At 42.5% G+C, this 23,865-nt stretch overlaps 3 protein-coding genes across 4 annotated transcripts in view; 1 reads left to right on the top strand and 2 right to left on the bottom strand.

Moving 5' to 3' along the window:
- The window catches only part of OR1B1 (olfactory receptor family 1 subfamily B member 1), a 184,991-nt gene that overhangs the window by 27,618 nt on the left and 133,508 nt on the right, over window positions 1-23,865 (top strand). The window contains exon 3 of one of the 2 annotated variants that reach the window (XM_070799210.1): window positions 9,678-9,764. The exons of the other annotated variant lie outside the window; for it this stretch is intronic. The gene's annotated coding sequence lies outside the window, so the exon portion shown is untranslated. The remainder of the gene's footprint in view (window positions 1-9,677; window positions 9,765-23,865) is intronic. 2 annotated transcript variants of the gene reach the window in all.
- Window positions 1,193-2,134, bottom strand: LOC139185842 (olfactory receptor 1f45-like). The gene has a single exon (XM_070799208.1). It carries the CDS (start codon window positions 2,132-2,134, stop codon window positions 1,193-1,195), a length of 942 nt encoding a protein of 313 aa, XP_070655309.1.
- LOC109565642 (olfactory receptor 1L6-like) lies at window positions 10,169-11,098 on the bottom strand. The gene has a single exon (XM_070799839.1). It carries the CDS (start codon window positions 11,096-11,098, stop codon window positions 10,169-10,171), a length of 930 nt encoding a protein of 309 aa, XP_070655940.1.

Genomic DNA, 23,865 nt, shown 5'->3' with positions numbered 1-23,865 from the left:
TTCACTACCGTATTTTTACATTTAAGGGAAAATGTGAACATCAACATATGGAGTGGATAGAGACAAAAGAACATTCTTGTTTGACATTTTGGCAGCATGGATAAAAGAGCCCCCAAATTGTTACCCTTTGATGTTCTACTTTTGAAAATATTAAAATTACAGACTATGAACATAAGAATCATTTCTTTTCAGAGACTTCCGTTGCACTGTTATTTGTAATAGTGAACACATAGAAATCTCCTAATCATCTGGCAATGGGGAAACATCCTTCCTTCTGTCATCTCAGAGAGCCAAATGTTCAGGAGGCATTAATGTGGAGACAACTTATGTTATGAAGTTAGGCAAAAACGCTATATAATTGTATGTCCAGTACTTTCTCAACACAGTAAAAAACAAAAAGCAATTTTAGGAGACAGGAGGGAAATGATGTGAAATATTATCAGTGGTTGTCTTTAAATGTATGAATAGTGAGTGTTTCTTTTTCTTCTTTTTCCTATTTGTATGTTTTACAAATTTCCTCTGAGTGTTTTTTTTTTTTTAACAGAAAAATGAACTAAGCCACAGCTTAAAAAGTCAAAAAGTTATGAATGTACTCCAGTAATTCATTATCACTCATGGTCACAGGCCAGTTCTAATCCCAGGTGTATGATTTTGGACCAGCCCCCACCTACCAGTGCCAGGTTTCTTCTAGAATTAGTTTCGCTTGCTTATTCCCAGCAAATAGTATGTCTTTTGGTTCAGCTTTCTGCCTGTGTAGCTAAATCCCTTTGAGTTGTTTCCAAAGATGGGTTCGGAAATGAACCCTGAAACTCAGACACTTGACCCTTCTAGATATTGTCAACATTTCTTGTAGTTGAATGGACAGGTTAGCTTCCTCCAAGAACCTGTATTCTGTCTGATGTCATCTTTTGATATTTGAATCTGTGGTTTGAATCTGCTTGGTCACCTATATCCAGGAATCAAGTCACCTTGCAGAGATTGCTGGTTACTTCTCTTGCAGGCTTTAGCTCTGTCCTTGGTTAGTTGATGGTATTCCAGTCCCACCAAGTCAGGCATTCTCCATCTTTAAAATCTGCTTGTGATGCTGAGCACCATCCTGCCTTGAATCTGATTTTGTCAAACTTTTGCAAATGAAGACTCCAGGAATAAAACACGTCACAGAGCCTGAGCTTCTAATCTGGGACAGGGCTTTTTACTGAGTAGAATATTTTCCCCAGCTGAAGAATCTCCACAAAGCTGCCTTCATGTGTCTGTTCCTCAGGCTGTAGATAAAGGGGTTCCGCATGGGGGTGACCATCGTGTACACCACAGATGCTGCCATCCCAGTGTCTGCTGAGTAGGAGGCTGAGGGCTGGAAATACACCAGAAAGAGTGTCCCATAGAAGAGAGTGACCACTGTTAGATGAGAGCCACAGGTAGAGAAGACTTTGTGTTTCCCCCTAGGAGATGGGATCCTGAGGACAGTGTAAACGATGTGGGCATATGACACTAAGACACAGGTGAGAGGAATCAGACCCGAAAGAACAGCTTCAGTTAACATGGTGACCTGAAAGATGTGAGTGTCTGAGCAGGCAAGTTTGAGGAGCGGGAGAAGGTCACAGAAGAAGTGTGGGATGGCATGGGAGGCGCAGAAGGAGAACTGAGACATGAGGAGACAGAGGGAGAAGGCCAGGAGGTGGGAGCTGAGCCAGGATGCAGCGAGCAGCAGCAGGCAGCGCTGGGGCCCCATGATGGTGGTGTAGTGGAGAGGAAGGCAGATGGCCACGTAGCGGTCATAGGCCATCACAACCAGCAGGAAGTCATCCAGCAGGGCCAATTCCATGAAGAAGAACATCTGCACGAGGCACCCAGTGTGGGAGATGGCGTAGTGCTGTGTGTGGATGTTGAGCAGCACCTTGGCGATGATGGTGCAGGAGAAGCAGGTGTCAGTGAAGGACAGGTTGGTGAGGAAGAAGTACATGGGGGTGTGGAGGCGGGGGTCAGAGCTGATGGCCAGGATGATGAGCAGGTTCCCCAGCACGGTGACCAGGTACATGGCTAGGAAGAGCCTGGACAGGAGAGTCTGCTGCTCTGGGTGCTGAGAGAAGCCCAGGAGCAGGAAGTCAGAGATGCTGGTTTCATTTGTAATGCTCATTTAAAGGAGAAAAATGCAAGGAAAATATTGCTTCAAAAACTTATATCATTCAAAGCCTTTGTCTGTTTTCTGTGTTTTTTTCAAAGGTCACATAGATGTATAGGTGTCTCTTGCTGGTGGGCATGTAAACATGTACAGATGTGAGAACTAAGCACAGTGATTGGGAGACTTGTTGGGAGACTCTGCATTTTAGTTGTATTCTAGGTTGTCCTGTAGACTTTCTGGTTGAGGGTTGAACAGGAGATTAGCTGGGAAGAAAATTGCCAGTCAGAATGGCTGAGATCCAAAAGTCTACAAGCAATAAATGCTGGAGAGGGTGTGGAGAAAAGGGAACCCTCTTACACTGTTGGTGGGAATGCAAACTTGTACAGCCACTATGGAGAATAGTGTGGAGATTCCTTAAAATACTGGAAATACAACTGCCCTATGATCCAGCAATCCCACTGCTGGGCATACACACTGAGGAAACCAGAAGGGAAAGAGAAACGTGTACCCCAATGTTCATCGCAGCACCATTTATAATAGCCAGGACATGGAAGCAACCTAGATGTCCATCAGCAGTTGAATGGATAAGAAAGCTGTGGTACATATACACAATGGCATATTATTCAGCCATTATAAAGAATACATTTGAATCAGTTCTAATGAGGCGTATGAAACTGAAGCCTATTATACAGAGTGAAGTAAGCCAGAAAGAAAAACATCAATACAGTATACTAATGCATATATATGGAATTTAGAAAGATGGCAACAATAACCCTATATATGAGACAGCAAAAGAGACACTGATGTATAGAATAGTCTTTTGGACTCTGTGGGAGAAGGAGAGGGTGGGATGATTTGGGAGAATGGCAATGAAACATGTATAATATCATATATGAAATGAATCACCAGTCCAGGTTCGATGCAGGATACTGGATGCTTGGGGCTGGTGTACTGGGATGCCCCAGAGGGATGGTATGGGGAGGGAGGAGGGAGGGGGTTTCAAGATGGGGAACACGTGTATACCTGTGGCAGATTCATTTTGATATATGGCAAAACCAATACAATATTGTAAAGTTAAAAAATAAAATAAAATAAAAAAAGAAAATTCCCAAGTCTTAGTCCATGCCTATTTCAAATAGGAAAGCTATCAGTTTCACAGGCTTGTGAAATTTGAGTAAGATATCACGAAAGTGAAAGTGAAGTCGCTCAGTTGTGTCCGAGTCTTTGCAACCCCATGGACTGTAGCACACCAAGCTCCTCTGTCCAAGGGATTCTCCAGGCAAGAGTACTGGAGTGGGTTGCCATTTCCTTCTCCAGGGGATCTTCCCGACCCAGGGATCGAACCTGGGTCTCCGGCCTTGGAGCAGATGCTTTAACCTCTGAGTCACTAGAAAATTCTTAAGGATAGTTCTCTCTCTTTCTCTCTCTGTGTCTTGTATCTGTGTTTTGTTGAGGAGTAGAGAAGGGATACTAATTATATAGAAAGATCATAACTGTCACTTAGATATTCTTCATATGATGGGAATATCCTCTTTTCCTTTTGAAGATCCATCAAATAAGCTAAAGTGGATGAAATTACTTTATAAGCTCAAAGGTATTTGACAAACAAGAGTTATCATCATCAGCATTGTCAACATCTTCAGTCCTTAGGAATGTTGGCTTTGATGTCCTATGGACTGGATGGACTTCTTTTCTGGCTGTGTAATCCTTTGCAAACTCCACATCCTATTTTCTTTTTGCTTCAATTTCCTCATCTGTAAATTATGTGCATACTTTGTATACTTACTGTAGCTCATCAATGAGATGACATATTCAAAGCAGTAGCACAGAATAGGTCTTCAATAAACTGTGATAATAGTTACTAATATTGCTAGAATCAGTAGTAGATAAAATGGAGCCTGGTGTCCTGATACACCAGAAAATATTAGAGGACATGCCTCCCCACTGTAAACCCTCACTGAATCTTATATTTTTGGGAATGATTTACTATCTGTCAGTCTCATTTTCTTCATCTATAAGATATGGACATAAACCGACCATACAGGACTGTTGAGAATATCAAAACCCTAGGATCACTTAAAGGTTTTCTCAGAACCTGTGATATAAAATACCACATATGCAGTGGTATTAAATACTACATATGGTATTAAAATACCACATAGGCAGTGGAAACTACCAAATGCAGTTCCTGCATTTGGATGGTGTGGGAAGATGAGCACGCAAACAGGCAGTGGCAGCCAGGCCAATGTCATGCTCTTTGATGTGGTTATCCCTTCTGGGTCTGACACACCTTTATTTTCCACCAGCCCCCTTGTGAACTGTAATCTTGAACATGTTTTCTCAGTCTTTCTGGCCTCAATTTCTGTATCTGCTCAAGGAGGATAATTAACAATACTGTGGTCAGGACTGAATTAGATAAGGATTGCACTGAGCTAGAACAATGGTTCATATCAAATGATCCTCAAATATAGCTTCCTCTGATATTGTTTCCTCTTGATGGAGTTAACAAAAGGAGGATGCTTTCTGGGGCAACCAACTAGTCCTCTGTGTTTGTCCAGGACTTCCCTGCTTTCAAAATGAAACATCCCACTTCCAGGAAACTCCTTCAGTCCTGGGCAAGTTGAACTTGGTCATGGTCTGTGAGAAGTTGGGCTTTGAAACCTGTAAGGTTTCATATATGGAATTGTACATGCTACTGCCAACAGTGTCATCATCACCTCGGGTGGCAATGGTCTGACCTAGGAGTCATAACAAAGCATCCACTGTGACATGTGCAGACCCAGGTTTGAGTCCCAGCTGTACCATCTTGGTGGAAAACATGTAACTTATAAGAACCCCAGGTGTGAAATGAGCCTAAATAAGCCTACTTCACGTCATTCCGGGACTGAAGTTAAGAAGATGGACTAAGGCTTCCTGAACTATCAGTGGGTGTGGGGATTGTTACTGTCTTTGGGTGGTGGCAAAGAATGATTCTGAAAGTCACTCAGGGTAGAGTGAGCTGTGAGTGAATTGTCCAGCATCATGTAGGGATCCTGAGCACTGTTATTATAGCTACAATGTCTTGGCCTTTGCCAGGGGCTTGGGGACCACTAATCTACAGTGACTTCAGGCTAGACTCTGTAGAGGGTCATGAATATTGAATCAAGACCCTCCTCATGATGGATAAGAGAGCCAGATTGTATTTGAGTGAAAGTTGCTCTGACTCTTTGCAACCCTATGGACTGTATCCTGCCAGCTCCTCTGTCCATGGAATTCTCCAGGCCAGAATACTGGAGTGGGTAGCTGTTCCCTTGTCCAGGGGATCTTCCCAACCCAGGGATCAAACCCAGGTCTCCCGCATTGCAGGCAGATTTTTTTATCGTCTGAATCACCAGGGAAGTATTTGGCTGAGAGTAAGGAAGGGGCTGGAGAAGGCAATTGCACCCCACTCCAGTACTCTTGCCTGGAAAATCCCATGGACGGAGGAGCCTGGTAGGCTGCAGTCTATGAGGTGGCTAGGAGTCGGACACGACTGAGCGACTTCACTTTCACTTTTCACTTTTATGCATTGGAGAAGAAAATGGCAACCCACTCCAGTGTTTTTGCCTGGAGAATCCCAGGGATGGGGGAGCCTGGTGGGCTGCCGTCTATGGGGTTGCACAGAATCGGACATGACTGAAGCGACTTAGCAGCAGCAGCAAGGAAGGGGCAATAAGGAATAGGGGAGGAAATGTGTGTGTGTGTGTGTGTGTGTGTGTGTGTGTTTGTGTTTGTGTTGACCAATGTCTCCCACCTCTACCACTCAGGTCTTACCTGGAAATTGCGACCATCCTCAGATCTCATCACCATCATCAGGCGTTTCGTCTGCCTCACTTGTTTGGTTTGCCTACCTGTCTTCTCCTAAAGAGGACTGGCTAGAACCTCAGTTTTCTTCCTTCCCTGTAACAGCAGCACAGACTAAAGACCCAGGGCTGGAGCAGTCTGTCCTCAGGCACAGGGGCTAGGCGGAGCTGTGGGCTTTTCATATGGAGTATCTCCTGGGACTCACTCCCTGATCTCTTAGTTAGAGACAAGATGGGGCAAAAGTCCAGCCTCTCAGCTGTCCCCTTGGGGCCCTGGAGACCTGAGTCTTGGCAGTGTCAGACTGACCAGGCCTGGGAATCTGGATAGCACTCTACCTGATGCCCTTCCCCTGGCACAGGAGGGAGAGGACTGCCTCACCCCAAACCCTAACCTACCGTGGAGTTCACACGCTGTAACCCAAATCCTTATAAAGAACACCTATCGTGTCCCAGAAAATAAACAGTAACAAATGAAACTGAAGAGATTTGATGAAGTGTGGGCCACACAATCATAGTCTTCAAATTTCTACCATTCAATACATAGAACAGTTGTTCCCTGTGACTCAAAGGGTAGATGAAGCTCATTTGTAAAAATCTGCTAAATAATAGAGACACTTCTGTATACAGGATTTTCTTTATATTTTTTAAATTGTGAAATACATCATATATGAAAAAGAGTTTATAAACTATATAGGAATAGTTTTCTTATAGTTTTGCTATGCTACAGTAGAAAATGGCAACCTGGTCCAGTGTCCTTGACTGGAAAATTCCAGGGACAGAGGAGCTTGGTGGGCTACAGTCCATGGGATGGCAAAGAGTCAGACGGTACTGAGCGTACACACACAAACACACACACACACAGCTGCAACTCTGCACATATGCATGAATTGTGTATTGTTTCCCTATTTTTGTCTTTCGCATGACTGGAATCATTTTGCTTCTTTCACTTTCTTTCTGAACTGTTTATATTAGTACTTTCTCATTTATATTAGTGCTTGTAGCTATAGGTCGTATTTTTTTAAATTGAAGTACAGTTGATTTATAATGTTGTGTTAAATTCTGCTGTACAGCAAAGTGATTCAGTTGAGTTTTAGGACTGCAGCTAAGGGAATGTGGACTCTAATTATATTGTGTGATTGTACTGTATTATCCATTCTGATCTTTTGTTTTTTTTTTGGCTGCACCATGAGACATGTGGAATCTTAGTTACCAGACCAGGGATCAAACATGTGCCTCCTGCAGTGGGAGCATGGAGTCTTAACCAGTGGACACCAGGGAATCCCTCCATTCTAATCTTAATGGACATTTGAGTTTGTTACAGGTTTTGGCATTTCCTGCCCAAAGATTCTTCATCTCAAGTAGAACTCCTCTTTTTATCATTAAAAAATGAGAAAAAAAATAACATTTTCCATTGTTCACTTTTTCTTAAAAACATTTCTGCAGGGAAACTTTCAGACCACCATCCTCTAAAGAGAACAACTCCACAATAACAATCATCTATCATTCCTTTGTTCTACTACTGATATTTTAGTGACAGCCTAACCTTTATTATTTTAGCAGAAAAGACTAGAGAACTGAAATTTTCCTCCTTTTGTATTAAGTTGTTAGATTATTTCATAGGTGAGACAGGAAAAGCACAATAAATGAGGTCAGAACATCAATTTATTCCATTTGGAATGTCTGCACTCATGAATTCTTGTACAATCTCCTGGTGTGCCTGTTCAACTTTCCATACCAACAAGTAGAATTGTTTGCAAGGTATTGGTTAATGCTTTAGTCTGGGTCTTCTGAGAAGCAGATGCCAAGGTACAATATGGTGTGCGAGATATTTGTTGAGGAGGTGGCAGGAGAAATCAGAGAGAGCTTTCAAGCCTTGAGACCTGTGGAAGAAAAGAGAGAAGAAAAAAATATGACCCACCTCCCAGAATATTGGAAATAAAATCAAAAATAAACAAATGGGACCTAATTAACCTTAAAAGCTTCTGCACATCAAAGGAAACTATTAGCAAGGTGAAAAGACAGCCTTCAGAATGGGAGAAAATAATAGCAAATGAAGCAACTGACAAACAACTAATCTCAAAAATATACAAGCAACTCCTACAGCTCAACTCCAGAAAAATAAACAATCCAATCAAAAAATGGGCCAAAGAACTAAATAGACATTTCTCCAAAGAAGACATACAGATGGCTAACAAACACATGAAAAGATGCTCAACATCACTCATTATCAGAGAAATGCAAATCAAAACCACTATGAGGTACCATTTCACACCAGTCAGAATGGCTGCGATCCAAAAGTCTACAAATAATAAATGCTGGAGAGGGTGTGGAGAAAAGGGAACCCTCTTACACTGTTGGTGGGAATGCAAACTAGTACAGCCACTATGGAGAACAGTGTGGAGATTCCTTAAAAAACTGGAAATAGAACTGCCTTATGATCCAGCAATCCCACTGCTGGGCATACACACTGAGGAAACCAGAAGGGAAAGAGACACGTGTACCCCAATGTTCATCGCAGCACTGTTTATAATAGCCAGGACATGGAAGCGACCTAGATGTCCATCAGCAGATGAATGGATAAGAAAGCGGTGGTACATATACACAATGGAGTATTACTCAGCCATTAAAAAGAATACATTTGAATCAGTTCTAATGAGGTGGATGAAACTGGAGCCTATTATACAGAGTGAAGTAAGCCAGAAGGAAAAACATAAATACAGTATACTAACGCATATATATGGAATTTAGAAAGATGGTAACAATAACCCTGTGTACGAGACAGCAAAAGAGACACTGATGTATAGAACAGTCTTATGGACTCTGTGGGAGAGGGAGAGGGTGGGAAGATTTGGGAGAATGACATTGAAACATGTAAAATATCATGTAAGAAACGAAATGCCAGTCCAGGTTCGATGCACGATACTGGATGCTTGGGGCTAGTGCACTGGGATGACCCAGAGGGATGGTAGGGGAGGGAGGAGGGAGGAGGGTTCAGGATGGGGAACACATGTATACCTGTGGCGGATTCATTTTGATATTTGGCAAAACTAATACAATTATGTAAAGTTTAAAAATAAAATTAAATTAAATTAAAAAAAAAAAGAAAAAAGGATGGGATAGGAAGAGTCTCAGACTGCAGCAAAACGCCAAGAAAGTTTTGACTAGGCCAATGCAGGGTTGAGTGGTGGGGAAGGTGTCCCAGAATCAAAATTATCCAGCAGAAGAGTCCTGTAATTCTCTGGAGATAAGCCTGCCTTGGTACCCCGGCATGCTTAATCATTGGCTAGGAGAAGCCTGTATAAGCATGGCTTGTGCTGTTTACTGAAAAAAGGAAGAAGCACAACCCAAAAGTTGAGAATTATGTTTAATTGGGCAGAAATGTGTATGTGTGTGTTCAGTTGCTCAGTTGTGTCCTATTCTTTGCAACCCTGTGGACTGTAACCCCCCAGGCTCCTCTGCCTGTGGAATTTTCTGGACAAGATCCTGGAGTGGGTTGCCATTTCCTTCTCCAGGAGATTTTCCTGACCTAGGGGTTGACCCACATCTCTTGCATCTCCTGTATTGGCAGGCGGATTCTTCACCACTAGCTAGGATACAGAGAACTTAAGCCTGGGAGGCATCTTCTTAGGTAGCTCTGAGGGACTGTTTCAAAGAGATAAGGGAAGATTTGCGAGTTGACCTGTGTAACTAACATTTAAAACACCTGACTCAGGAAGTTTCTCCTTGCTTTCCATCAGGACACGTATTGCCCAGTCCTGGTCATGTATGTGTCACACAAGAGCCCGAGACTGTGAAAGAAAAAGAAGGAAACTATGTGCAGTGCAGTAAGTCATCAATACTCATGTCTTACTTGTTTTTACCAAAGTATAATAACTTCGTATTGCAGGTGTCTCCTTTCCCTTACTGAGCTGTGATTAATTTTGAAGACAGGAGCTACCATTGATATATCCTAGCAATATTTTCATATTTTGCCATTTTGCAACTGAATAAAATTCCTAGCACAGAGCAGGTGTTTCATAAATTCTTTTTTAAAAATATTTATTTATTTATATTTGGCTGCACCAGGTCTTAGTTGTGGCATGTGGGGTCTAGTTCTCTGACCAGGGATCGAACCTGGGTCCCCTGCTTTGGGAGTTCAGAGTCTTGGCCACTGGACCACCAGGGAAGTCCCTGTTTCATAAGTTCGCATTGAATGAATGAATGCTGAGGTGTACCTCTAGAAGTTATGCTAGTTGGTCTTCCTCATCAGTTTTTTCATAGCCTGTTTCATGTCTTTGTTCCTAAGGCTATAGATAAAAGGGTTCAGCATGGGGATAACTACTGTATAGATGACAGTGATCACACGGTCCTTCGTCACTGAGTAGGTGGATGAGGGGCGGATGTACACAGATATTACAGTTCCATAGAATAGTGCCACAACCGTGAGGTGGGACCCACAGGTGGAGAAGACCTTGTACCTGCCTCTCCCAGAAGGGACTCTCAGAACAGCATGGATGATATAAACATAAGAGACAGTAATGAAGATGAAGGGACTCATGATCACAAAGGAGCCCTCTGTGAAGGCCAAGAGCTCATTGAGAGAGGTGTCAGAGCAGGAGACCATCAGCAGAGGCTGGACATCACAGAAGAAGTGGTGGATGACGTTGGGCCCACAGAAGGAGAGGCGGGCCATAAGGATGGTGTGGGTGAAGGAGTGGAGGTGGGATACCAGCCAGGATGCTGTCATGAGCTGGAGGCAGCATCTGGGGTTCATGGTGGTGGTGTAACGTAGTGGGTGGCAGATGGCCACATAGCGGTCCAAGGCCATGGCAGCCAGGAGGAAGCTGTCAGTGATCCCAAAGGCCACAAAGAAATACATCTGGGCCAGACACTGGGCGAAGAGGATGGCCTTTCTCTGAGTCAGCACGTTCAGTAACATTTGTGGCACGATGACAGTTGTAAAGCAGATGTCTACCAGGGACAAGTTGGAGAGGAAGAAGTACATGGCGGTGTGGAGGTGGGCATCCCCCCGGATGGCTGCAATGATGACCGAGTTGCCTCCCACATTGACCAGGTACATGGCCAGGAAGCTGGCAAAGAGCCACACCTGCTGTTTGGGGTCACTGGTCAGTCCCAGAAGGAGGAATTCAGTGATGTGGCTCTGGTTTCCCCTCATCATTGATCTCCTGCAAATAAAAAATATAAGGGAATATTAGGTGTGTGTTGTGTGGCTTGGGGTCTTCAGTCTGCTAGAGGAGATATTGCATAATTTATTCCAGCTTGTGCAACCCATGAAGGGAATTATTCATGTAGACCATCATATATTCTATGATATAACTTCATATGGTTGGTCTTCGCATACCTTGATTTCAATTCCAACTTTGTGTCTGACTCATCTTGAACAGGATGCTTCAATTCCTGTTCCTTGTCCAAAAGATAAAACTTGTAATATCCATCTCCTTTGGTTAAATGGTAAAGGTCTAAAAAAAGTGTTCAGAAAGGATCCGTTTGCTTGATTTCCAAAGCTGTATCTAAGATATCGTTTTGCTGTGTCTGGCCTCAGTTATTAATCAGTATGCTAATCTTCAGCTGCCTCCTGGCCAGATGATTCTGGTGATGGACACTCAGTTCCATCAGCATGGGGATCTGTCAGGGTGAATGGCAAATTGGAGAAATGTTTCTGGCAGAGGGAGCCTATTTAACCAACATTAAATTTGGTGATTTATGCAGGTGGATGGACATCAAAGAAGAAATAGAGGAACTAAGAGGCAAGTGCTCTTATAGGCAAGAAGCATCCATAGGGTGGTAGTGTGGGCCACGGAAATGTGAGAAGATGCAGCATTCTGGCAAAAAGCAGTGACCTTATTAGGAAGATGCTGAGCCTCAGGAATAGGTCATTTCTGTCCCCCAAAGGCAAGAACAGGGGACACTGAGCCAAGGCTCCAGTCTGGCAGGAACTGATGCCCTAGTTGTCTATCTACCAAGTTGGAACTCAGTTAAAAGGGAGCAAGACCAGAACTGATTGGGACATAGAGTTTGAAGCAGCCAGCAGCCATCTGGGTCGATACTGGGACCACTGAGTTACAGAACACACACTCCCTGTGTCCACCCTTTCTAGGGACAGGATTATCTTCAGAGAAAACAGCAGAAAGGAAAGCCTACAAGTGGTGGTCAAATACTCCCAGAAAAGAGAGGACAGAGTTAGAGATGCAGATTTTGAGTTAGAGGAAGTCCACATCCTGTGGGCTTCCCAGGCGGTGCTAGTGGTAAGAAACCCGCCTGTCAAGGCAGGTAAAAGGCGTGGGTTTGATCCTTGGTTTGGGAAAATCCCCTGAAGTAGGGCATGGCAACCCACTCCAGTATTCTTGCCTGGAGAATCCCCATAGCCAGAGGAGCCTGACCGGCTACAGTCCATGGGGTCACAAAGAGTCGGACACGACTGAGGCGATTTAGTATGCATGCATGACACATCCTGTATGCCTTGTGTTCTCAGAATCTTTCTGATCCTTTTGAAGGGTCAAAAGCAAACAGAAGTACTAATGATACATTTTTGACGCTTAGTGATCTTGAATAAAAGTCCCTGCCCTGCTTAGGAGAACTCAGACTTTTAGTTTCTCCTTTAGTACACTAACACGTAGGTGCATACAGTAGCATTGTTTTCTGAAGCATTTCCTTTCTCTCTGAGATACTTAGTGCTTGGTCCAAATTGAAAGGGACCACGAGGACAGGGACACCACCTGGAGAGTTTTATGATGAAAGCACTACCAAGGCAGGGTTCAAGTCTGTTGCACTCCCCATTGTTTTAAGTGACTTGCATAGGACTTGGCTAATGGTAGCTGCATAATGAATCCTGACAGGTTGAACCAGATACATCACCCCTGATCACCCCTTGCAAGATTGTGGGTTTTACACTAGCAACTTGGAGACTAGTCTCCAGGGATCAGTAGAGTCGATGGGAAAATTTGGTGATTTGGGAATTGGTTCTGGTTCAGATACTTGCTACTTCCCCTGGGAATATTTCTATGTTTCCATCTATTTTCTCACCTGAAAAATGGGAAAAATAAAATATCATTTCTATAAGTTTATTATTCAGTTCAAATAAGATGGTTTATTTGATAGTGGCGAGGTTGTACAACATTATGAATGTATTGAATACCACTAAACTGCACACTTAAAAAGGATTAAAATGGCCATTTTATGCTACATATATCTTACCATAATAAAAAAGAATATATTGTTACCAAAAAAAATGGCATATTTGAAAAGTGTTTGAGATCTACACTCAAGTCCCATGGGCAGAAGAGCCTGGTGAACTATAGTCCATGGGGTTGCAAAGAGTCAGACATTACTGAGTGAAATCTACAAGTTTCTATGCAAATATTATTTATACTACTATTAATATTTCTTTCTAGTATTCTGTACCAAAGTGGGTACAGCTAAAAAATAGTAGATGCAGTCTAGAGGGAGCCAGGCAGAAGGTAAGGGGGCTAGTGTGTTTAGGGGGAGGAGACTGAAGTGGTCATTGGAAGGCAGATAAGTACTAAGGAGGTGAGGAAAGAACAACAGAGTGCATACCTAGGACTAAATTGGTCTTTCCAGGGAAACAAGGTATTAACTAATTGAAAAAATAGAAATGGTAATCAAAACCATTTTCCTCTCAAAAAACCTCAGTCCCAAATGGTTTTAAGGTAAATTATACCAAAGTTTCAAGAACATTTCATGATAAGTAATCCTGCTCCTACATGGATATCCTGGAGAAATTTCCATCCAGGCAGGTAAAAGCTTATGGATGAAGATATTCTTGTACACTCATTCATGGTCATGGGGAGCTTGTGGCAATCTGGGTGTCCATCACTGGGATGGCAAATGTGACAGAAGAGTACTGAGGGGTACAATGCACCTGTTTATTTATTTATTTAATTTTATTTATTGGCCAGGCCACGGGGTATGTGGGATCTTAGCTCCCCCATCAGGGATCAAACCTGTGTCCCCTGCATTGAAAGATGAAGTCTTAACCACTGTACCACTAAGGAAGTCCCCAATGCAGCTGTTTAGAAGCAACTGATGAGAAGTATTGATAGCAACACTGGTATATTTTGAAAACATAATCTGAGTGAAAAAGTAAGACAATAAATGAGATCTATAACACAAAATGGTTTATATACATTAAAAATGCAACACTGTGATACTCATTTCATAGTGTATATCAAAATATCACATGATATAGCTTAAAATATTTCAAAATGCAACAAATCAGAACGTCTGTCTATACACAGAGTTAAACATTAAGCATGTCACCATGGATGAGGGCAGGGGGAGTGGGGTGTTGGTATATAAATTCATGTGTGATTGAGGAAGCAAATAAGAAAGGGGCCCAGTGTTGGCAGTATGAACTGAGGTGTGTGGTTAATTTACTCCTTTGCATCTGAACTCTATGAATACTGTATCATAGGAAAAGAATACTGTATCAAGTCTTAACTTGAACTCAGGGAACTTCTCTTCCTTCTACTTCTTGGAGCATGAACCCATCAGGAACACAGATGCCAGGTTATCCAACTGCAGCATTTCTGGTAAACAGTGCCCACCACCTCCTAAACTGTGTCCCTTGATCCTTTGTAAACAAAACTGGATTACGTCTATGTCTTGGATTGAAATGCCAGAGCCAAAGATTCTACTAAGCCTGGCAGTACCAGCATCCTCTGTTAGCTGACTTTACTCTTTGCTAGTGATGTTAGTTATGCTTTTCCTTCATGGTTTGCTTCACCAATTCATAATTCACTCAGCACATTTTCACTGCATGCCAACCACGGAGCTCAGAAGAACCACTATGGCCATTCTGATGTTTGAAAATAGCAACATGTCCCCAGGCTTATTCTCTGGGTGAAATTTTCCCCAGTCTCTTCCAAACCTTACCCAGTAGGACTTGGCATCATTCCATTGTCTATAGTCACCTTTTTGAACTACTGGTTGGCATGGCTGAAGCTCCCTATGTGATGGCCAAGTATTTCCTTTTAGACTGTAAATTTCTGGGGGATATTTGTAAAATTTTAGGTTGCTGATGATGAAAATGATCTTAAGAAGTTATGCAGTTCATAGGTTTCTGAACTGTGCTTTCTTGGGGGACTCAGAGACCACACCAGGAGGGGCTGAGAAGCTGAATGGAATTCTGAATGGGAGAGACTCTAGGTCTCTTCCTCTTTCACTGGAGAAATTCTTCTATCTAGTGTTTTACACACTGCATTACTTCAAGAAATATTAGGAAGACGTATTTGAAAATAACATACTCGCTTTATGTAGGCAGAACTTGAGGCTCAGAAAGGAGTGATTCACCCAATACCTCAATCCTGGGTTCAAGCCTTGGGTCAGGAAGATCCTCTGGAGAAGGGCATGGAAACCCACTCCAGTATTCTTGCCTGGAGAATCGCATGGGCAGAGGAGCCTGGTGGGCTACAGTTCATGGGGTCACAAAGTCGGACATGACTGAAAGACTAACACTGCTCAATATCCCTTTACTAGTCTCATGGGTCAACTTATGGCCCATGCTATTCTGAAGATGCTCAGAGGCCATAGCATCTGGAGTCTTCCTCAGTAGCCCTCGTTTTGGGGACAACCAGGGGCTAGGTTGGGTCAACAGTAGCTGGGTTCTATGTGACAGCATCAGGGCAGTTACATCTATCCCATCTTAAGTACAGAGCTTCTTTCCTTGGGGTCTTACCCACCAAGAACAAATCCTTCTTGTGTTTATATAAATGGGGAAGGAGAAACAGAGAAGTGTGGAGAACATTGGACCTGGTTTGTGGTCTCAGCCATGCTGAGCCTCATGTTATGTCCTTGTAAAAAGAGGGTATTTTGCAAGATGATCTCTCAGTTTCTAATACATAAGAATTTGTAGGATTTGGACATAATGATGAGGTTCAATATAATGGCTACTTACTCAGAAAAGGGATGATGATCTTTTGTGTGGCCATTAACGAGTCCAGGCATTTTCTCTTCAGTCTCATTGGCCTTGATGATTAGGGGAGGAAGACGGAGGTATGGAGGTCAGTAGAGCTCCCATATCAAGTGAGGAAATAAAATTTCCAGGCTTCAGGCGGGAGCTGATGGGACTCACTAGACCCTGAGAATTGTTGTGAGTGTAGTTGTCATCTCAGACACCTCTCTCTCTCCCTTTAGAGAAGTAATCTTTCAATGTAGCCCCAGGCATCTGGGACCCAAGGCTGTCTCCCCTCCTTAGCTACCACCACTGGCCTCTGAAGATTTACTCCAATGATGAGTAAGAGTGGGGACCCAAAAGGAGGTGATTGTCCTCTACATGACTTCACCCCAAGGAGACACACAGTCATTCCATCTAGCAATCTACCACCCCCAGGGAGCTCATTAAGAAGGAAGGCTTGGGAGAAGAGTAAAGACTATGGAAACTTAGGATTCTGGGGTGACAAGTTTCTTCAAATCTTTGATAATTAATGGCTTATTATTATTATGACTTTAAGGGTGTGGAGGTAGATAACTAGATAAGGCTTGGACCTGGGGCCATCCCTGGGATGGAGGAATGATGTGTGGTACCATAGAAAGGATCTTGAGAGTGCAGATTCCTGGGCTTTCATCAGCCAATTAGTTGTGATTTGGGGCAAACTCTTAGCCTCTCTGAATTTTAGGTTCGTTATTTATGGGTTTTTTAGTACTTGTGTACCAGAGAGTATTGATTGGAGAATTACATAAGCTCAAGAATGAGAATATGTTCACATAGTAATAACCACGTATTGAACAATTATGTGGCATTTTATATACAGCTCTTCAAGTGCAGTACCCTTGTTTTAACAAATGAGGGAAATGAGACTCAATCTCACCAGATAATTTGCCCAAAGTCACATAGGTTGGAAGTACTGCAGCTAAGTTCAAATTCAAGGGTGTTGCTCCTAAATTCCACACTTCCTCTACTTTGTCATGCAGAAACTACACCTGAGAATGTCTGTGATGACTCCCTCACTGTTGTGAAGTGGTATCCCATTATAGTTTTGATTTGCATTTCTCTAGTAATTAGTGACATTGAGCATCTTCATGTGTCTATATGTGTTGGCCATCTATATGTCTTCGTTGAAGAAAGGTCTATTTAGGAATTCTGCCCATTTTTTTATTGAGTTGTTTTGTTGTTCTTGTTACTATTGTTGAGTTGTATGAAATGTTTGTATATTTTGGAAATTAAGCCCTTGTCAATCACATCATTGGCATTTTCTCCCAGTCCATAGGTTGTCTTTCATTTTGTTTATGGCAACTGGGAGAAAATACCAAAGTAACTGGGAGAAAATGCCAAAGATGTGACTGACAAGGGCTTAATTTTTGTGAGAGGGCCTCCTGGGTGGTGCTAGTGGTAAAGAATATGCCTGCCAAAGCAGGAGACATAAGAGATGCTGGTTTGATCCCTGGGTCAGGAAGATCCCCTGGAGAAGGAAATGGCAGCCCACTCCAGTATTCTTGCCTGGAGACTTCCATGGACAGAGGAGCCTGGTGGGCTACAGTCCATAGGGTCACATAGTCAGACACGACTGAAGCTGACTTAGCACACAGCACGTTCTGTGAGAAGGCTTTAAGTTTGATTAGGTCTCATTTGTTTATTCTTGCTTTTATTTCTATTGCCTTGGGAGACTGATCTAAGATGCATATTTTTTTAGCTTTGTTGAGTTATACTTGACAAATACAAACTGTATGTTTAAGTTGTACTATTTGATGTTGTGATATATGTGTAGGTTGTGAAATGATCACCACAATCAAGCTAATTAACATTCATCACCTCATATAGTTACTTTTAGTAACTTTTAGTGTCTGTGTGTGTTTGTGTGTGGTGAGAACACTTAAGATTTACCTTCTTAGCAGATTTCAAGTATACAAGACAGTATCATTAACTTTAGTCACCATGTTCTACATTAGATGTCTGTAATTTATTTGCTGACATAACTGAAACTTGGGCTTCCCTGGTGACTCAGAGGGCAAAGCATCTGCCTGCAATGCAGGAGACCCAGGTTCGATCCCTGGGTCAGGAAGATCCCCTGGAGAAGGAAATGGCAACCCACTCCAGTATTCTTGCCTGGAGAATCCCATGGACGGAGGAGACTGGTAGGCTACAGTCCACAGGATCGCAAAGAGTCAGATACGACTGAGTGAGTTCACTTTGTTAACTGAAACTTAGTACTCTTTGGCAAACTTTGCATAATTCTTAACAATTAAGACATTACCAATTGAGGCACTTTTAATGCATATCAGATATTATTTTCTCATAATTTCATACACTATCTTTCACTACCACAAATAATATGCATTGAGTACATTCTGAGGTTTTGTGCTGATTGCTTTCTAGTCATCATTGCTTTCAGTCTCTACAATAGCACACTGAGGGATGTCCTATTATTTATTTATTTTTGTGTTTAAGTCACGTATAGCCCTTTTGCAACCCCAGGAAATGTAGCCCACCAGTCTTCTCTGTCCATGGGATTTCCCAGGCAAGAATACTGCAGTGGGTTTCCATTTCCTTCTCCAGGGGATCTTCCTGACCCAAGTATCAAACCTGCATCTCCTGCATTGGCAGGCAAATTCTTTACCACTGAGCCATCAGGGAATTACACCTATTTATTTTTTATTTCTACAATAAAAGTTTACCTCTTGTTGACACAAAGTTCAATGTGAATGTGACTTCCATGCAGTCCTTCAGGGTCCCAGGATTCCTCCTTCTTGCAGCTCTACCCCATCTATTTCCTCAGGGGCATCTCTTCAGCTAGTATTTTTATTAAGAGAGAGGGTTGCAGGTGAGGAGACTTGAATGGATCAGGCTGAAAAGTGATGTGTATCCTTTCCATCCACATTCTTTTGACTAGAGCTCAGTTACATGGCCACACTTAACTATAAGAAAAGCTGGGAAATATGGGCCATTTGTGTACTCAAGATGAAAAGGTCATGGGTTTTGAGTGTCATTTCATTAAAGCCTGAACATGAAGAGAAACAGAAGTGTAGCTATGCCCAAGTGTCTGAGGGAAAGCATTTCAGACAGTGAAAATGGTCAATTCAAATGTCCTGAGGTGGGAGCAATCCATGTTTATTTAACGAATACCAGAGATCAATGTTTCTGTGCAGGAGTACATTAGAGAGCAAACAACAATATGTGAAGGCAGAAAGCTAGGGGCCAGATCATGTAGGATCTGGTGGCTATGACAAGGCTTTGGCTATTTCTCTGAGTGCAGTAGGAAGCCTTGGGTCATTGCACAGGTTTTAGCAGTGGAAGAGCATGATCTAACTTATATTTTTGCTTCCAAAGTTTTAGGTTGAAAAATTTCAAATTCACATAAAAATGGAGAGAAGATAACAATGAACTCTTATCTATCCTTCACATAGGTCCACAGATTGTTAACTTTTTTCCCACACTTGTTTTATCCCTTTCTATAAATTTCTACTATTTATTTTTTGGTGAACTAGCTGAAAGTAAGTTGAAGACAACATGCCCTTCTCCTTTAAATACTTCAGCAGGCATCTTCCACAAAACCCCAGAATAATAATTGTATAAGAGAAAATAAACACAGATCCTACATGATATCCAACCTGTGGTCCAATTTTTTCAATCTAGTCCCCAATCAAGGTAAATGTGTTGCATTTGATGGTTATATTTCTTTTGTCTCTTTTAATAATGGGAAAATATCTCCCCCCTTAATTTTCTTTTTTTGGTTTATTCATTTTTCCTGACATTGCAGAGTGCAGGTCAGTTGCTTTGCTGAATGTTTAACATTATCTGTTTGTTTGCACATGATTAGATTTATATTTAATATTTGATCAGAGTATTACAAGGGAGATATTGTGTACCTCTGGTTCCATCGCATCAGTCGGGAAAGAGGGTCAGGTCCACTATTGTTCAAGAAAGTTTGATTACTTTGTTAAGTTACTGACCAGCAGATGTTTCATTGTAAAGGCAAAGTTTCTCTTTTCTAATTAGTAAGAAGTCAATGGTGGGTATCATAGAAGGAAATGACAACCCACTCCAGTACTCTTGCCTGGAAAATCCCATGGACGGAGGAGCCTGGTAGGCTGCAGTCCATGGGGTCGCTAAGAGTAGGACACAACTGAGCGACTTCACTTTCACTTTTCACTTTCGTGCATTGGAGAAGGAAATGGCAACCCACTCCAGTGTTCTTGCCTGGAGAATCCCAGGGATCGGGGAGCCTGGTGGGCTGCCGTCTATGGGGTTGCACAGAGTTGGACACGACTGAAGCGACTTAGCAGCAGCAGCAGCAATGGTGGGTATTTGAAACTGTGTGACTATCCATTTTTTTCCCCCTAACACCTTTCTACTTAATGGTTATATCTTAGTTTTAGGTGAAAGACTCTTGCCTGAATCAATCATTTCATTTGCATATTTTACCCATATTACTTGTGAAGAGACTGAAGTTCAGAGACATGAAGTGACATTCCTTAGATCAAAGTGCTGGTCAATGGTAGAGCTAAGATTCAAACACAGAGCTTTTTAGCCAGAGCTCAGGCTCTTGACTACTTTATTACTTTCTTGATGTTGTTCTAACAAATTAGTGGTTTAAAGTGATACAAATGTATTCTCTTATATACTTATGAAAGTTAGAAGTCTAAATTTAAAGTAATAGTAAGGCTGCATTCCTTCTGGAATCTTCTGAGGAGAATTTGTTTCCTTGCCTTTTGCAGTTCCCAGAGACCACCTATATTTCTTAATTTCTGGCCCTTTCCTCTTCTCACACTAATGTCTTGCTTCTGAAGCAGAGGTTTCCCAGAAGAAGCAGTGGCTTCCCTGGTGGCTCAGAGGGTAAAGCGTCTGCCTACAATGTGGGAGACCCGGGTTTGATCCCTGGGTTGGGAAGATCCCCTGGAGAAGGAAATGGCAACCCACTCCAGTACTCTTGCCTGGAAAATCCCATGGACAGAGAAGCCTGGTAGGCTACACATGGGGTCACAAAGAGTCAGACGTGACTGAGCAACTTCACTTTTCTGAAGCAGAATCTGGTCTCTGTACTTGACACTGAACTATATCTCAGAGACAGAATTTTGAGTGAAATTGGTAAGAATAGCTTTATTGCTTTGCAAGGCAAAAGGGGTCACAGTGGGATAAGGCCCTCAGGACTGTGTGTCAACCTGGAAGGGGTAGTGAGGAGTTTTATAGTAATGGTTCTGAGAAATAGAGTATTTCCTGTCACATCAATAAACTAGGCTGTCACAGATATCAGCACTTCCAGTCCTCCAAACTTGAATTTCTGAGCCCCGTGAGCACCCAGGAAGGAGAATAATACCTGTTATCTGGGAGATATCAGGCTGCAGCCATTTCCTATGGTGAGCACTGAGAAGCTTGTGGGGAGGGGGGTGTGAAAAACAGGATACTGGCCCCAGATATCTGAGAGGCATATGTAAGGAATGATTTCAGTGAGCCCAGACTCTTGCATCTTCCCATACATAGAAAGTGCTACATTCCTTAACTTGAGATATCTGGTTTTCCTGAATTAGCAATATTCTTTTGATCAGACTACCTTCCCTTTGATGCAAACTTCTATATAACCTGATTCCTCCACTTGCCATCTTGGAGCAGTGCTCTCAGGGTTACCTGAGATGCTGTCTTCCAGGCTTGGAGTCCTAAAAATGTCCACTGAATGAAACATAACTCTCAGCTTTTAGGTTGCAATTGTTTTTAAGCTGACAATTCAAAGAGGAGGTGATCAACTCGGAAATTCTTCTGATTGGTTGGTAGTGAGGTAAATGACAGTGTCATCAACCTTCTGGTTTCAACTGGCCTGAGGTCTAAGTGCTTGTGAGCAGCATACTGTTAACTTCTCTTACCTGGTGGAGGTTTCAGTATCTGCAAAAGAGCTCAGATATTGTTCTCAGTTCAGTTCAGTCGCTCAGTCATGTCCAACTCTTTGCGACCCCATGAATCGCAGCACGCCAGGCCTCCCTGTCCATCACCAACTCCTAGAGTTCACTCAAACTCATGTCCATTGAGCCGGTGATGCCGTCCAGCCATCTCATCCTCTGTCGTCCCCTTCTCCTCCTGCCCCCAATTCCTCCTAGCATCAGAGTCTTTTCCAATGAGTCAACTCTTCGCATGAGGTGGCCAAAATATTGGAGTTTCAGCTTCAGCATCAGTCCTTCCAACGAACAACCAGGACTGGTCTCCTTTAGGATGGACTGGTTATATCTCCTTACACTCCAGGGGACTCTCAAGAGTCTTCTCCAACACCACAGTTCAAAAGCATAAATTCTTCGGCACTCAGCTTTCTTCACAGTCCAACTCTCACATCCATACATGACCACTGGAAAAACCATAGCCTTGACTAGATGGACCTTTGTTGGCAAAGTAATGTCTCTGCTTTTGAATATGCTATCTAGGTTGGTCATAACTTTCTTTCCAAGGAGTAAGTGTCTTTTAATTTCATGGCTGCAGTCACCATCTGCAGTGATTTTGGAGCCCTCTAAAATGAAGTCTGCCACCGTTTCCACTGTTTCACCATCTATTTCCCATGAACCAATGGGATCAGATGCCATGATCTTAGTTTTCTGAATGTTGAGCTTTAAGCCAACTTTTTCACTCTCCACTTTCACTTTCATCAAGAGGCTTTTGAGTTCGTCTTCACCTTCTGCCATAATGGTGGTGTCATCTGCATATCTGAGGTTATTGATATTTCTCCCAGCAATCTTGATTCCAGCTTGTGCTTCTTCCAGCCCAGCGTTTCTCATGATGTACTCTGCATAGAAGTTAAATAAGCAGGGTGACAATATACAGCCTTGACGTATTCCTTTTCCTATTTGGAACCAGTCTGTTGTTCCACGTCCAGTTCTAACTGTTGCTTCTTGATCTGCATATAGGTTTCTCAAGAGGCAGGTCAGGTGGTCTGGTATTCCCACCTCTTTCAGAATTTTCCACAGTTTATTGTGATTCACACAGTCAAAGGCTTTGGCATAGTCAATAAAGCAGAAATAGATGTTTTTCTGGAACTCTCTTGCTTTTTCGATGTTCCAGCTGATGTTGGCAATTTGGTCTCTGGTTCCTCTACCTTTTCTAAAACCAGCTTGAACAGCTGAAGTTCACAGTTCATGTACTGCTGAAGCCTGGCTTGGAGAATTTTGAGCATCACTTTACTAGTGTGTGAGATGAGTGCAATTGTCCGGTAGTTTGAGCATTCTTTGGCATCACCTTTCTTTGGGATTGGAATGAAAACTGACCTTTTCCAGTCCTGTGGCCACTGGTGAGTTTTCCAAATTTGCTGGCATATTGAGTGCAGCACTTTCACAGCATCATCTTTCAAACGATGAGGATCACCTGGAATTCCGTTACCTCCACTAGCTTTGTTCATAGTGATGCTTTCTAAGGCCCACTTGACTTCACATTCCAGGATGTCTGGCTCTAGGTCAGTGATCACACCCTCGTGATTCTCTGGGTCGTGAAGATCTTTTTTGTACAGTTTTTCTGTGTATTCCTGCCACCTCTTCTTAATATCTTCTGCTTCTGTTAGGTCCATACCATTTCTGTCCTTTACTGAGCCCATCTTTGCATGAAATATTCCCTTGGTATCTCTAATTTTCTTGAAGAGATCTCTAATCTTTCCCATTCTGTTATTTTACTCTATTTCTTTGCATTGATCACCAAGGCAGGCTTTCTTTTCTCTCCTTGCTATTCTTTGGAACTCTGCATTCAGATGCTTATATCTTTCCTTTTCTCCTTTGCTTTTCGCTTCTCTTCTTTTCACAGCTATTTGTAAGGCCTCCCCAGAGAGCCATTTTGCTTTTTATGCATTTCTTTTCCATGGGGATGGTCTTGATTCCTGTCTCCTGTACAGTGTCAGGAACCTCATTCCATAGTTCATCAGGCACTCTATCTATCAGATCTAGGCCCTTAAATCTATTTCTTACTTCCACTGTATAATCATAAGGGATTTGATTTAGGTAATGCCTGAA

This window comes from Bos indicus, chromosome 11 (assembly GCF_029378745.1).
Source record: "Bos indicus isolate NIAB-ARS_2022 breed Sahiwal x Tharparkar chromosome 11, NIAB-ARS_B.indTharparkar_mat_pri_1.0, whole genome shotgun sequence".
Classification (NCBI taxonomy): Eukaryota; Metazoa; Chordata; class Mammalia; order Artiodactyla; family Bovidae; genus Bos; species Bos indicus.
This window is presented reverse-complemented; position numbering and strand designations above follow the sequence as displayed.

Bases quoted from the DNA above. Each gene is read 5' to 3' on its own strand.
- LOC139185842 (XM_070799208.1), bottom strand. From the start codon at position 2,134: ATGAGCATTACAAATGAAACCAGCATCTCTGACTTCCTGCTCCTGGGC.
- LOC109565642 (XM_070799839.1), bottom strand. From the start codon at position 11,098: ATGATGAGGGGAAACCAGAGCCACATCACTGAATTCCTCCTTCTGGGA.